The sequence below is a fragment of the Scatophagus argus genome, chromosome 9, assembly GCF_020382885.2.
Source record: "Scatophagus argus isolate fScaArg1 chromosome 9, fScaArg1.pri, whole genome shotgun sequence".
Taxonomy (NCBI): Eukaryota; Metazoa; Chordata; class Actinopteri; family Scatophagidae; genus Scatophagus; species Scatophagus argus.
This window is the reverse complement of record NC_058501.1, coordinates 4,495,111-4,509,436: the sequence shown is the minus strand read 5'-3', so window position 1 is coordinate 4,509,436 and position 14,326 is coordinate 4,495,111. Positions and strand designations below refer to the sequence as shown.

The window sequence follows — 14,326 nt, the reverse complement described above, 5'->3', positions numbered from 1 at the left end:
GACATCAAAGGAGTCATACTGCATGAATGTCATCTTTCAAATGATTCCCATTAGGTCTCAAGTTTAGTACTGGCACAAAAAAACTTTGCCAGTAAAAGTAATTATGATCCTCAAAGACATTAATAGACTGTATGCTTTCCAAATTTTTGTCATTGTATGATCTATAATGGTCTTGTTTTTGTATTAAAGATAGATTTTGTCTTTAGATCAAGGCATGACAGCCCTCATTATGAAACCAGCCCTCATTTCATCCTTGACCATTAAGCACAAAACCTGAGATCATTCACCAGAACTGCATTACAACAATATTCCCTGCTGAAGTTTTAATGTGCAGCCAGGCTCTGTCATTGTATACTGTAGGCATGTCTTGACACTGGCTCAAAAGAAGAGGTCTGCAGATGGTTTCCTCCTGTGGAACAGCACACAAATACACAGATTTTTCTGCTGCTAAGGCAAGGCAGCGCATCAAAGAACAAGTGCTGATACGGTTGAGCACAAAGAAACAAAATAAGAAGCTGTAAATATGCAATAGCCTGTGAAATAGAAACAAAATAAAGTTTCCATAGCACCCTGCGTTTCATCATGAAGAGATTTGGTCTCTGCTGCAGCTCTTGATCGGTTTATGTGAGAAGACTGGTGTTTGATCGGCATGTTTCATAACGCCGCTGAGCTGCACAGCCAGATGAACAATTCAGTGTGTCACTCAAGCATCTGTGAGGCGCTTAAACTGTTCTCCTGACAAAGCCAACGCTAATGGAAGTTATGTGCTCCTTGGATCCAGGACTATTTGAAATGCTATGCAGGGAACATGAACACTGTCAGGAACATTGTGCTGAGTTGCTGGTGATGAAGCCATAGTTGACTCGAGCATGTGACTCTTTCCAAAATGCAATCAAATACAGTCAGTTTTAATAATAACTTCTGTCTGACATGACTAACAATGATATCATTTTCTTCCGAATTCTCCTCATGATTGCCTTCCATCCTCACCCCCTCATTGTTCCATCTCTCCCCTCTCCATTCCATCTTGTCCACCACCATTTAGGAAGCCTTCCAGATTGGTATCTACTGGGCCCACACCAACACCGTCCACAAGTCTACAGCCCTGAAACTGGTCCATGACTTGACTTCTCCTCGATGGAAGGAGGGCGCAGGCTCAGAGGTGGTCACTCTGGATGAGGAGGGATATGTAGAGGCCGACATCACCCTGGGAGCCTCCCCTGGCAGACAGAAGGTGAGAGAAACATTCAAACTTAAAAGCTTTTACAACATGCAGTCAAAACTTCTTATTGAATGTCACTGGACTTAGAGAGATGTATTCCAGACAAGGAAAAGTGAAGTAATTTATTGAATTCTCAGGGAAAGTCTAGACATATATTTTTTTTTTAATGGTGCCGTAGTGTATTTACGTTTTGTGGTGTATTTATTGAATTACATGTTGGTTTTCGGCTGTTTTTTAAACCAGCAGAGTTGTAGACTCATTCACTCCCTTAAGAAGTATACTCATAGCAAAACAATGGTAAATAAAAAAGTATTTGTAATGTGCTCCTTGCACATTACAAATGCATTTGTAAGTATGCATTTTTGAGACAGAATTGTCAGATGATCCCCAAAGCAGTAAGGCTACTATCAACGTAGCCTTTTAACTCCTTAATGAACCTTTAACAAATCTTTACTGTTTACTGTTGTGGAATATCTCAATTTTAATACTCTCATTTTTGGATGTGATTAAAATAAATTTAGTGTCTGTTGTTTCCTCTCTAGTTGTGTCAATTCTGCGTGTCGTCTGTGGTGAGACATGGCATTCAGATCCTACAGATAGAAGACAAAACCATCCTGGTCAACAACACTCCTTACGTGTTGCAGTACAGGCCTCTGCTGACTGACCATGCACTGGGAGCTGATGACCAGGTAATGTTCACATCCCTCACTCTGTCCTCTGCACTGAGGGTTTCTCTTAATCACACTGTTTTCAAACTGTCATGCAGACAAACATGCAATAAGTTAACCTCTTCTTTCTCCTAATGAAACAATGTCAATCTTTTTACGTCCGGGACCTTTTTGTACATGGTAGGATGTGAAAAGCACAAATGCAGAATCTTTCTTTCTCTTTGTCTTTCTCCACCTTTATTTAAACATGTTAAACTACTGCTTGTGCTGGAATAATGCCAGGACACGTGAGAAGTGTCAGCGTATACAAGGCTAATATTTCATACATCACAACACCTGCCAAGTCTCTAAGTCTCCACTAGCTTAACTGTTAGCTCAGGCTCTCCATAAAACTGTGGAATAGTGTAAATCTAACCCCATAGCTTCAGTTCCTTACTGCAGCCCTGTTACCATAAGACTTGTGTGTGTTTTCACGTATGGGTATGGCTTTTCCTGCTAGTGAAGCTTCACACATGCAGTATATATACATTAGTCACATACATCTACCCCAGCACTACTGCACATACACATTGCTGGGATGTAGTAAGCCATTTTTCCATTGGATCACATCACTCCCCCTCTCTCACTCTCTCCCTCCCTCTCCCTCCACCGCTCTCACCATGTGGCAATGGCACTTCATAGGGACATTAGACAAACACCCAGAATTGGATGCAGGTTTCCCGTCTTGCTTTCATCTGCTGCTTGTTCCCAAAGAGAGCAACAATGTAGTGATGTCATTTAACGAGCCTTCAGAGCCTCTTAAAGAAAGATGGCAGAGCTCAACGGTTGCCACTAATTGACTGAAAACCTTTAAAAAAAAAAAAAAAACAGAGAAAGAGCTTAAAAAAACTAAATAGTGGGTGATGGGCTTAACAATAACACATACCACAAACAAGGCTAGGAATGCCTTTCTAGTTGGTCTATTCATCATGCTTAGTGCCTAATCCCTATAGTCCTCAACTACTCGTTGCTCACTGGCTGCTAAACCAGCACAGCAGGCTTCTCTGCTACCAATTTAGTGCTAAGCTCAGTGGGAGAAAGAAGAGAGTACAATAACAATGTGGTTTTACCATGTATCTTTTGTTGTAATGACTTGCATCTTCTTTCCTCTCTGTCTTTTATTTTCTTCTTGGCCTTCACGTTCCATCTCATATCCTTTGCTGATGTGACTTTTGATCACTTTCGCTCCTCTTATTCTCATTTGCTTTCCTCACCTTCATTCATTTTTGTGATTTTGTTTTTCCTGCCTCATGTTCTTTTTCACATTCTTTGATTTTCCTCTCCTCTTTTTTCTAATCTCCTGTCCTCTCCATGTTTTGTGATTTTTTTTTTTCCTCTCCTTCCCCTTCCCCTTTTGTTCTCTCCTCTTTTCTATATCATGTCCTCTCCTTAGGCCTGTGACATACCAGAGACAGCAGTGTTCAGCCTGGCTCCTTCTGAAGAATCGTCCCCGGTCAAACCCTGCTCTGTGCCACACTGGGACCTCCTCCAAACCAGCGGCCAGGCAAAGGTGGAGTTCCCTCTGCCACTCAAACACATGCTCTTCAGCTTGTTTCCCAGGCCTGACGGTGGAGTTGCAGCATGGAGCCTCCCTGCTCCCATCCGACCAGACTTCCCCAGGCAGAGTTTGTCTGTTCCTGGGGAACCGGACTCTGGAGGTGGCCTGAGCAGCAGGTGGGTGAAGCAGAGCATTTGTGGGTTGCTGGCTGCGACAGTCGATTTAGAGCATGGTACTGAACCCTGGTTGGCACAGAACATTAGGCAAGGAAGCACTGTTGCTGTTCACAGCTTGTTAAATACTGCAGATGAAGCAAAAGGAGAAATGCCCTCAGTATTTCCACTGTCAGTATTTCTGCTTGTCTTGTGCAATTGATCCTCCTTAGTCTGTTTCTTTCTGTCTGTCTTTCTTTTTTTTTCTTTCTTCTCTTATGTCTTTTTGGCTTAAATTTAAAAAGCGAAAAGTGAAAAGCTATTTCATCCTCCAGTTACCACAAACACACAGCACAGGGTACATGCAGGCCAGTGAGCGAATGTTTCTTCCAATACATCCTTGTGTTCTGGTGTTTGACTGGCCAGCTTTGCTCTCATTTAATGTAACATGCAGCCAGACACAGATATGGACATGCACAAAGAGTGACAGTGTGTCAGCGCTTGGCTTCAGTTAGGGCTCTGCCCATGGATGCACCTCAGAAATTTGCAAATGAACATAGCCATAGTGTGATGTTTGGTACGTTAGCGGGTGTGTGAGTCTTATCTGTGTGTAGTTAGAAGGGGCCGGGAAATGAGCTGTCTGCACATTTTATTTATGGCCTTCTTTCTTTGTGTTTTGTTTGTGTTTTGCAGAAGCATAGTCCTGACATACCAGGAGCACCTCGGGGTGACTTACATCATTCTGAATGAGGACCCATCTCCTCGCATGCTGATCCACAACAAGTGTCCCATCCCACTGCTGCTAAAGGAAACTGTCAAGGGTAGGAAAGGAAAGAAGTGACTGATCTCATCTTGAGATCTTGACTTGACCATCTACAATAAGACTATTGTTTTGTTTTGGGTTTTTCTAGAAACTCCGAGGACTGAGGTGTACTGCCGTCCTCTGCCTGCTAATTGCTCCCTGCACCATGAGCTCTACCACCACTTTTCCAGTTTCCCTGAATGCCGGCAGAAAGAGACCCTGCCCACACTGCTGCTGAAAACCACCTCAGACCACAGCTCCACCGACTGGACTGACCCCATAGATATCAACTGCCCCGGCACTCAGGTAAAAAACATGCATGGAGGTAGAATGAGGTGGCCTGATGGTATGAGGGGATGACACACCCACCACCACTAAAACTACAGTATGTTTTCCATTTTGATTGTAATGATTTAGTGTTTTAATATAAACAGTTATTCTGTTATCCCTCTTCTCAAAATTGTACAAATCTTATCTATATATGTCATTTAAACACAAGGATTGTCATCAAACGGTCTTCATGAGAGCTTTCTTTCTAAGGCACTACTGATGTACTTTACATTAAAGTGCTCATTATTACATCTCCCACTGATACTACAATTGACAGTTAGATGGAAGAGACTTCATCATGATTTAGCAGCAAAAGGAGACTAGTCTCATCACTGTTATTAATTAAACAACAGCCATACACGTGATCGCCTTTGTCTCTGGTTTTCGCTTTCTCCGCCTTCCCCTTTTTCCCCTTTCTCCTTTTTCCCATTCTGTATGACATTATACTTTGTCTCTATTTAAGGTATCGAAAATAACATGTCTAGCATTACTATACTGTTAGGCCAATATGTTTTAGGGAAATGTGTATCAAATGTGACACATAGTTTATACAAATTTACCTCAAGTTTTTTGCACAAAGGTCATTCGCGCGCACACGTATGTGTGTGTTCTGTGTGTGTGCGCGCATGTGTGTCTGTGTGTGTGTGTGTGCGCGCGCGCGTGCGTGCTGGGGTTCAGTAGCTAGTCAGCCTGTATTTTTGGTTTGGTCAGTGTAGTGGGGGTAGAGTGGGGTTAGGGAGATGTTAAGGAGCAGTGTGTGTAATGTTTGGTGTTGTGTCTAGCCAGCTGCAGGTTGGGGTTGAGGTGGAGGCTGTGTATCTCTGGTTACTGTGACGTTTGAGTCTGACCTCTGTGGCAGGAGTGAGAGGTCAAAGGCTGGGCTTGTTATGGCTGCTCAGCGAAGCATTCAGCAGGGATCTGCTTCCTTTCGTCGCATGAGGGGCTGATCACTCTGAACCTAGAGTGGTGGAGGTTAAAGCCAGACACACTTATTCTCTAAAACACACACAAAGAACAGTGTAGAGAGCAAGAGAGCTATGAATCTTTGGAAGGGTAAAGTTACCTCCTCAAAGTTTATTTAAGGCGAGAATGAGCACATGCAACAGTATGGAATGTGTATTGATCTACCTCACTGTAGATCTGTATTTCATTGTTGCTCAGGTGGTGTTCCTGCCTGGCTTTGGCTGTCTCTACATAGACGTGGAGTATGAGAAAGGCACTCTGGTTCTGTCTCTGGCACCAGAGGGCAGCATGGACCCTGTAATCAACCAGCACAGCAGGTATGTGTGCACAGGCAGTGGCTTTATTGTTGTTGTTTTATGCTCACCACATATTTGAACCATAAGAAATCATCTGTGCATGTTGTTCTTCCTAACCTCCAGGTATCTACCCGAATGCCTTTTACTGTGTTCGCTTCAAATAGCATTATGATTATTGTTAGCAGTAATGTTTTCATTCAGCAGTTATTAGACTCCAAACATGAAGAAACAGGGATCGTTTTCACCACAGGAGGGCAATAAAACCTCTGTGCTGTCATGAGTGAAATTAGTACAGTAGAACATGGTATTACAGCTTTATTCCATTACATCAACACATAGCTGCCTTGTCATTCTGGCAAAACAGGAAATTAATATAATCACATATTAGGTAGATGTAAACAAAATACATCATTCATTCAGTCTTTGTTAATGTGCTCTGCTGGGAGGGAACTGAAACATCATTAGTAAGATGGATGAGTTTGGTCTCTCTTTATCCTCTACAAATCATGTGAATCATAAGTTATTTAAGTTAAGACATGCATCACTGAAAACTATTACAGTCCTTTATTTATTTCACTTTATGATATTTCACATTAATAACTCGAGTTTTGTTTCAGGTCTTCCAGGCTGTCCTTTGGAATCCTCCTGAGTGAAGCCAGTGTGGTGTTGAGTGATGACATCACCAGCCCGTCCTGTTCTGTGGAGCTGCTGCGACTCACATTGACCAAGCTGCTCCTCAGCCTTACTCCGGCGCCCACCTCTATGCCCCCGGAGCTGGCAACTGACCCTGGCCTGGACGCAGCACCAATCTGCGCTCTGATTCCCGGCGCCTCTCTGATCGAGGTCTGCTGTGCCAGTCTGCAAGTCGACAACCAGCTGTATAACCGAGCGAGTTTCCACTTCCCTGTACTGCTGTGCCAAGATCAGAGAGGGGGAACCGAGCCTGGGGGTCCATGGAGCAGCGACGCCAACCCTGCCCAGTCTCCTGAAGCCTTGAAGGAGTTCAAACGCTCTTGTTTTCTGCAGCTGAGGATGGTGCTGGCTGGGGACAGATGCACTGTGGAGGAGGTTGAATTCATTCTTCTGGCTTTGTATTTTCTTTCTGAATTTTATCAGCACACTTATGCTACTGAAAGCGCTACAAGTATAAACTCTGTGGCTGCAGCAATCACATGATACACCCTGGCAACCATGCAGTAATCTCTAGCAACCTTTTAAGCACCCAAGAAAGTGAAATATCAGGCCATATGCAAACACATGGCTGTACATTTCCTCATGTCTTAAAAGACAAAACTCCTTTTTGTCTTGAAAGCCCTCCTCCTCTTAGGTTAAGAGGTTAAGATGTGTTTGTTTATTCCCCTTATAGCAATCATGAATCAGCAGCTTTCACAACTGTTTTGTATCCTTTCTCCTCAGGTCACCTTCCAGCTCCAACCTGCCAGAGTCTACCTTGAAGACACCTTTGTTTACTATATTAAGACCCTATTCCACACCTACATCCCTGACAGTGCCCTGGCCTCGGCCACAGCAGAGAACCAGAGGGGCAGAGAGCCCGGATCAGGCCCCGTCCTGCCCGAACAGGTGCACAATCCACAATGGTTTTATTCATGTGCCTGTGAGGCTGGCTGTTACTCTCTTATGTCAGTACCAATCCGGTAAATGTCTTTTAGGTACTTCAGTCGGTGCAGGCGTTGCTCCACCCTGTACAGCTGCAGAGGCTGACCATTCAGCCAGTCAACCTGCTGGTCAGTATCCACGCTTCCCTGAAGTTGTACATCGCCTCAGACCACACTCCTCTCTCCTTCTCCCTATTTGAGAGGGGTCCGCTGTGCACCACAGCCAGGCAGCTGGTCCACGCTCTGGCCATGCACTATGCTGCTGGAGCCCTCTTTAGAGCTGGTAAGTGGTGAATAGAGGGAGTCACACAACTATCTTTGTTGTCAAATGCCTCATATTCACTTGCTCCCACATCATTTGCACCATACAACAAACAGTCGTTCAAACCAGCTTGTGTTTCATACAGTATATTGACACTAGGTTGGTGATGTTGCATAGTCTTTGTTTCTCCATTCGTTCTACAGGAACACAGATTTACAATCAGAAAGGCTCACACTTAAGAATAGCAGGATGTGTGCTCAAGTGAGAAATTTCATCATTTATTCTAAATCAAGAGTTTTGAAATGATTGTACCCAAGGGCTCCCATTGGTTTGTGGCATGAATGGCAGTAAAACTGCAGAGCTCCAGGAAGCACACTATGGATGAGCAAAGGCTAAAAAAAGATTTAGATTCTCTGTTTTTTCATAATTTACCATTTATCCATAGGGTTTGACTGATGACTTTGTTGGCAGTGCTTTACAGATCAGGTCTAAGTCTGACTTATCAGGACCTGTAAAGGACCTGTACCTCCCTGCTGCATTGTCCTTCTGTCTAGGCAAAGCCCCCACACATGTTCTGATTTAACGCACATCAGAAATCACAGTTCTGTTCGGACACTTCCTTCCCGCTGTCTCTCGTTAGGGCCCTCATTTCAGCTCGTATTTCAACATGTCACCTTGCTGCCTTCTCCTCACCCTGAGTCATCATGGAGTGAGGGGTACCGGGAAGCATTGCATTCTGGGACTGATTAGTACTGGGATGTACAGTGCTATGATCACACGTACACCCGCAGGCGTAAATCCACGCACACATGCAAAGACTTAAAGACATATGGATTATTAAAAGGCATACATACTCTATGCATACACTCCAGTATATGTGTATGTGTGTGTGTTTAAAAGCATGACTCAGCCCTGTAAACATCAGCTCCTGTCAGGACTTTATGCTTTACCAAAACCACAACTGGGAGAGCATGTGAAGCAGAAACGACCACTAGGCCCCACTGGAGTTGGTTTCCTACCATTAGAGCCCATCATTCAAGCACAAATTGACGGAGAATACAAGCAGAGCGAGGTCTGGCGTCTCAAGAAATGGCTATTTGATTTTTGTGATGCAATTGTCAGCGCATAAATATCAATGAGCCGTGCCATCTGAAGGGGACTTTATGGTTGAATGAGAGAGGTGAGATAGTAGGAGGCTGTAAATCTTAGTGTGGCACATGTATGATTTCATGCAGGAGCGTATATGTCTGTGTGCGTGCGTTCGTGAACCTGAGAAGATGGACTGAACACGATGTTAAACATATAATCATGATGTAAAAACATTTTGTAAGTTCTTTTGCAAGATGTTTAGATTGGGAGAGCCTCCCACTCTAGCTCGAGCTGCTTTTGGCAAGTAGAGGGTAGTGAAAGTGAGTTTACTCAAGGGGCTTGTATGTGGAATGTTTCTCTTCAGAGCAGGTGTTCCAGATGTATTTCTTTTGATTTCTTTTGAATACAAAACTCATTTTAGCTGTCTAAAAAAATTACTGTGGGATTATATAGTATGCTCTGAAAACTGTGTATTATTATTATTATTGTGTATTAAGATCATCATGGCTCCCTCCAAAAATAATACAGTTAAAAGTTTATTTATTTAAATATTTGCTTCCAGTCCAAGTTCTTTTTGTAAAGCCAAGCTGAAGGAGAAAAGTCTCTGCAGAAAACAGAAATCAGGCTGTTTGCACAGAGGACATAGTTTGTAAAATGTTTATTCACAGCCGCTACTACACATTAAAGAGCAAGATTAAAAAGGCAAATCTCACAGCGTTACACTGATTATGGCATGACAGGTATCTTTTGACTGTCACAGGTTGGGTAGTGGGATCTTTGGAGATCCTGGGCAGTCCCGCCAGCCTAGTGCGGAGCATCGGTAACGGAGTGTCCGACTTCTTCCGGCTGCCGTATGAAGGTCTGACCCGTGGACCTGGAGCCTTTGTCAGCGGGGTGTCCAGAGGGACCACCTCCTTCGTCAAACACATCTCAAAAGGTTACACAGCTGTTCACCATATTTTATTCATTTTACTGCACAAAAATGTTTTTTGCAGATTGCACATTTGTACTTGTGGACCAAACTATTGTGTAACAGCTCACTTCTCCAAGAGGGATAGAGCACATAGATTATCTGACAAACACTGTTTCTGTTTAGGTCATCATCAGGCAGTGATGGCTAGCGCAACATTTACTAAATAAACTTTGAGCTGTATGATGAACAGCTTTGGTTTTTGGCTCACAGCATGTGATTCATCATTGTCTGTTAAGAAAGTCAAGCAGCAATCACTGCATACCTCAATATTTGTCTGTCTCTGTACATGCAGAGGTTGAGGAAGTATCTATAAGTAAGAAACTTCATTAATCCTCCAAACAAATACATTTTGAACATGAAGTACTTCTTTTCAGGCAGCTTTCCTGTTTCCATCTTGGAACGACTCATTAATTTGAGACACTGCAGCTCCCCTCTCCACTTCCCAGCGGGGCTCCTAATGTCACTGCAAACGTTGAACATTGAGTTTGAACATTTGTCACATTTGTGTCTAGGCACGCTGACATCCATTACCAACTTGGCGACGAGCCTGGCCAGGAACATGGACCGTCTGTCTCTGGATGAAGAGCACTACACCAGGCAGGAGGAGTGGAGACGCCATCTACCAGAGAGCCTCGGGGACGGGCTGAGGCAGGGGCTGTCACGGCTCGGCATTAGCTTGTTAGGTAAGTGGGGATCAATAAAAGTAATCAGATATTTAAAATTAGCATTAAATACATCCATCCATCCATCCATTTTCTATACCGCTTATCCGTCAGGGTCGCGGGGGAGCTGGAGCCTATCCCAGCTGACTACGGGCGAGAGGCAGGGTTCACCCTGGACTAGTCGCCAGTCAATCGCAGGGCCCATTAAATACATGTATTTTTTATTTTGCTTTAGTACCACTGTGTATTAATACTTGATCGCTCTTCCCGTACATATCACTTGATATGTATGTACACACATTTCATGTGCTGCTCAGTGGCATTAACTCAATTAGATGCAGACTCACAATTTGGTGTGCACAATTACAGAGAGCTATGAGACACAGCAATGGAGACAGCACAGCAGGGACTCAATAAACACCCAGAGGGCAGTAAAACTCAAGTCTGTCTCAAATCAGAGTCAAGGACACACTGAGAATATCATCAGTGAAGCCAAACAGCTGCTCTCATCACTCTGGGTTACAGTGGATTATAATTCCTGTCGATCACAACATCTGTGGAGGTCCCATGCATAAAATGAATGGGCAGAAATGAATCCATTTGTAACACTTTGGATTCTGTGTGTCTGACTCTGGTTCCTGTGTCTCACTTTGTTGTACTTACAGGAGCAATAGCAGGCATCGTTGACCAACCCATGCAGAACTTTCAAAGGAGCTGGGAGCTGCAGACCTCGGCTGGTAGCAAAGCCAAAGGGGTCATCTCTGGAGTGGGGAAAGGCATTGTGGGGGTTTTCACTAAGCCCATCGGAGGAGCAGCTGAGCTGGTGTCTCAGACTGGATATGGTGAGTTTAGCAGAGTAAAATATAACAGCATGTTAAATGAATTTAACAGGTTTTTGCCCTCTGTAGGGCTGTTTCGGAAACTGTGTGGCAGTGAATGAAGTCCTGGTCATTAAAGCCTGATTAGTCTTGTTTGGCCTCCATAATTCTCCTGTGGTTCACAAATACACAAAACACTGGGAAATTAAAACAAAATAATCTCTATGAACAACTCCAACATGACTGATCCATTTGGATACCTTCTGATGTTTAACAACTTCTTTGACCGTAGAAAACTAACAGCATTTGGCACAGAACATGTTAAACATGTGAAATGTTTTTGTTAATTTAACCTTATGTCATTGAAATTGCATTTTCAAAAGAATGAAAAATGTCCATCCTTAACACACAAGCATTTTTCTCACTGCCACACAGCAGTTAACTAAAGTGTAAAGAGAGATTTGGTCTCAACTTTAACACATCTCAACAAATAGCTCTTGTGTACAACTTTCCTAGGAGCCTTAGGCAACAAAATTCTGATAAACATAACGATGAATTAGATTCGGGGCGTCAGGAAAATCATAAATCCATCAGTGGATGGATACTCTCTCCACTTGGCACCTGTTGGCACCAGTTAAAAGCCCAGTATTTATTAGACCAGGACTTCAGTAGTGCAGGACCCAGGAGAGCTTCTACAAGACCGCCTACTCATATGCCTAATCATACAGGCACAAACACGCAAGTGGAGAGGGGGGTGAGGAGTGGATGAGAGGGTGGTGTGTGTTGGCGCTAACAGGTCTACAGCACATAAACTACCAATAAGGTTAACAGCCCTGTGTCAGAGCAATGACTCCCCGGGGTAAGACTGTGATCCTCCTGAACCTCTGAGCTCAGCAGAACACACACACACACACACACAAACTGTCTCCTGGTAATATATTCAGATCAACAGCATTGATTTGTGTCAAAATTCTCACACTCCATCTCGTCTTATGAAACACGTGGATATACCCACACACACGTATGCAAACACAGACATTGCAGAGTGTCACTGCAGTGACATCATTATTATGGATCACTGTGTTCTTTATGGCTCTGTTTTAACTACTTGATGACTTCACTGGGCCGCCGCCGCCGCTGCTGCTGCTGCTGTTGTTGCTGCTCTGCTGACAGCTCGAGTGGGATGAAGGGAAACTGACCACACGCACATGGGTTATGAACTCAGTCTGACATGTACACACACAGCCTACTAAATCATGTGTTGTTGTTGTTTTTTTTTTTAATCAGAGCTTGAACTGTACAATAAGACACATGCGCACACTAACTAGCACTGTCTTTTCCCAAAAGTCTAATTTATCAGTTTGTAGAAAGATTTAAGTGAGATTGGCAGCAGTCCTTAGATGTACTTGTATTAAATGCATGTGCATAAGCCGCAACACAGAAAAACACAGAAGACAAAACCTCCCTGACAGTTATGCTTGTCTTTGTCTTTGTCTTTGTGTGTCCTCTGACAGGGATCCTTCATGGAGCAGGACTGTGGCAGCTTCCTAAACAACTGTACCTGCCCACAGAAGAAAAGTCAGCTCAGGCCCCAAACAGCCACCTTAAATATGTCTGGTATGATTCTTCCTGCAGACTCCTTCTTTAACTTTTGTCCAGCGATTCGTTAGAAGTGGGACATGTGTTCTCGCCTTTGCTTTTCTTGGACTCTCTCCAGGATCTGCTGTTTCTCTCTGCCATACCTCTCATCATCTTTGCTGTGGAGGGTTCATTACCCACTTTCCAAAAAAAAAAAGGAGTCTGGAAAGATGTTTGACCTTGATCCCACACATGGTAGCCAGCCTGCCCTCCCTTGTTCTCATCGAGCCATGTTAAAAGGTTTTTATAAGCACTCTGCCAAAGCCGCCAGCTAGAAATTGTTCTTGTTGTTTAACTGTGATTCTATCCAGAGATGTGTCCCAGTGCCATCAGATGAAGGAGGAACACCTTCCTTTTTTTGTGCTGGAATGGTTTGGAGGTTGACAGAGACTCAGTTTACAAAGGTCACATGTTGCGCCAAGCAGAAGGTTACCTTTGGGTCCTGTGTTGTAAAAACATGGCTTGAAGCGCTGCTGCATTGACGGCACTGCATCACATCTGAACGTTTCAAAGATTCCAGCATGCTCTCTGTGGAACACTTAATATTATCATAAAAATTTTATAAGAGGCCTCTGTCTCCAGAAGGTTATCAGGAGCTGTAGAAAAAGCATTTATGGCATTTTCTAATGAATTTTCCACAATTTAGTTTAGTTTCCATAGCTATCAAACATTTACTTCTAATAGCAGTCAGTGTTGACTGTCAACTGCCATGAGGAAAAAGGCCAGCTTTTAGATACAATATTTCTTTAGGACATTCCACTTGAGCTGTCATCACCCAAGGGGTTAGCAGTATGTTGTGCTAATGTTAGACGAAGATGAAAATATAAGAATGCTGAGATAATGCTCCCCTGCGGTTTTCTTCATGCTCTGTTGCATTCAGACTGGTTTCCATCAGACATCCATCAATTATTTTTACTACTTCAGGTAGCCCAGACACTTTGAGGGGTCAGAGTGTTTGAGCAGAGTAACACTGAACAGAACCAGTGTCCCTGCTTCAACATCTGCTCTGCAATGTGAACACCTGCCTTCCAAAGTAAACACACTGTCAGAGAAACATGACTGAAGACTTCTTTGCTGCACACATATTTCTCTACTGAACATGTGTGTAATAGGAACCGCGTAGAGAGCATGTAGAAATGTAAATTGCAGGATGTGTAGAAACACGTATGGTCACTTGTTTGTGTGTGTGTGTGTGTGTTGAGGTTAGGTGGGCTCTTTGTGTGGTCTTGTTTATAGGGAAAGTGTATACCTGAAGTGAGGAGAGTGTGTATATCTATGTACGCACATAATCAGCATAA

General features: G+C 43.5%; 1 protein-coding gene across 2 annotated transcripts in view; it reads left to right on the top strand.

Moving 5' to 3' along the window:
* The window catches only part of LOC124065358 (vacuolar protein sorting-associated protein 13B-like), a 308,396-nt gene that overhangs the window by 291,958 nt on the left and 2,112 nt on the right, over positions 1-14,326 (top strand). For both annotated transcript variants that reach the window (XM_046400672.1, XM_046400674.1), the window contains 13 exons: positions 1,046-1,234; positions 1,765-1,911; positions 3,323-3,603; positions 4,273-4,400; positions 4,491-4,687; positions 5,873-5,991; positions 6,588-7,038; positions 7,387-7,551; positions 7,641-7,869; positions 9,698-9,874; positions 10,423-10,593; positions 11,238-11,414; positions 12,905-13,007. In XM_046400672.1, coding sequence (XP_046256628.1) covers positions 1,046-1,234; positions 1,765-1,911; positions 3,323-3,603; positions 4,273-4,400; positions 4,491-4,687; positions 5,873-5,991; positions 6,588-7,038; positions 7,387-7,551; positions 7,641-7,869; positions 9,698-9,874; positions 10,423-10,593; positions 11,238-11,414; positions 12,905-13,007 — 2,534 coding nt within the window. The remainder of the gene's footprint in view (positions 1-1,045; positions 1,235-1,764; positions 1,912-3,322; positions 3,604-4,272; positions 4,401-4,490; positions 4,688-5,872; positions 5,992-6,587; positions 7,039-7,386; positions 7,552-7,640; positions 7,870-9,697; positions 9,875-10,422; positions 10,594-11,237; positions 11,415-12,904; positions 13,008-14,326) is intronic.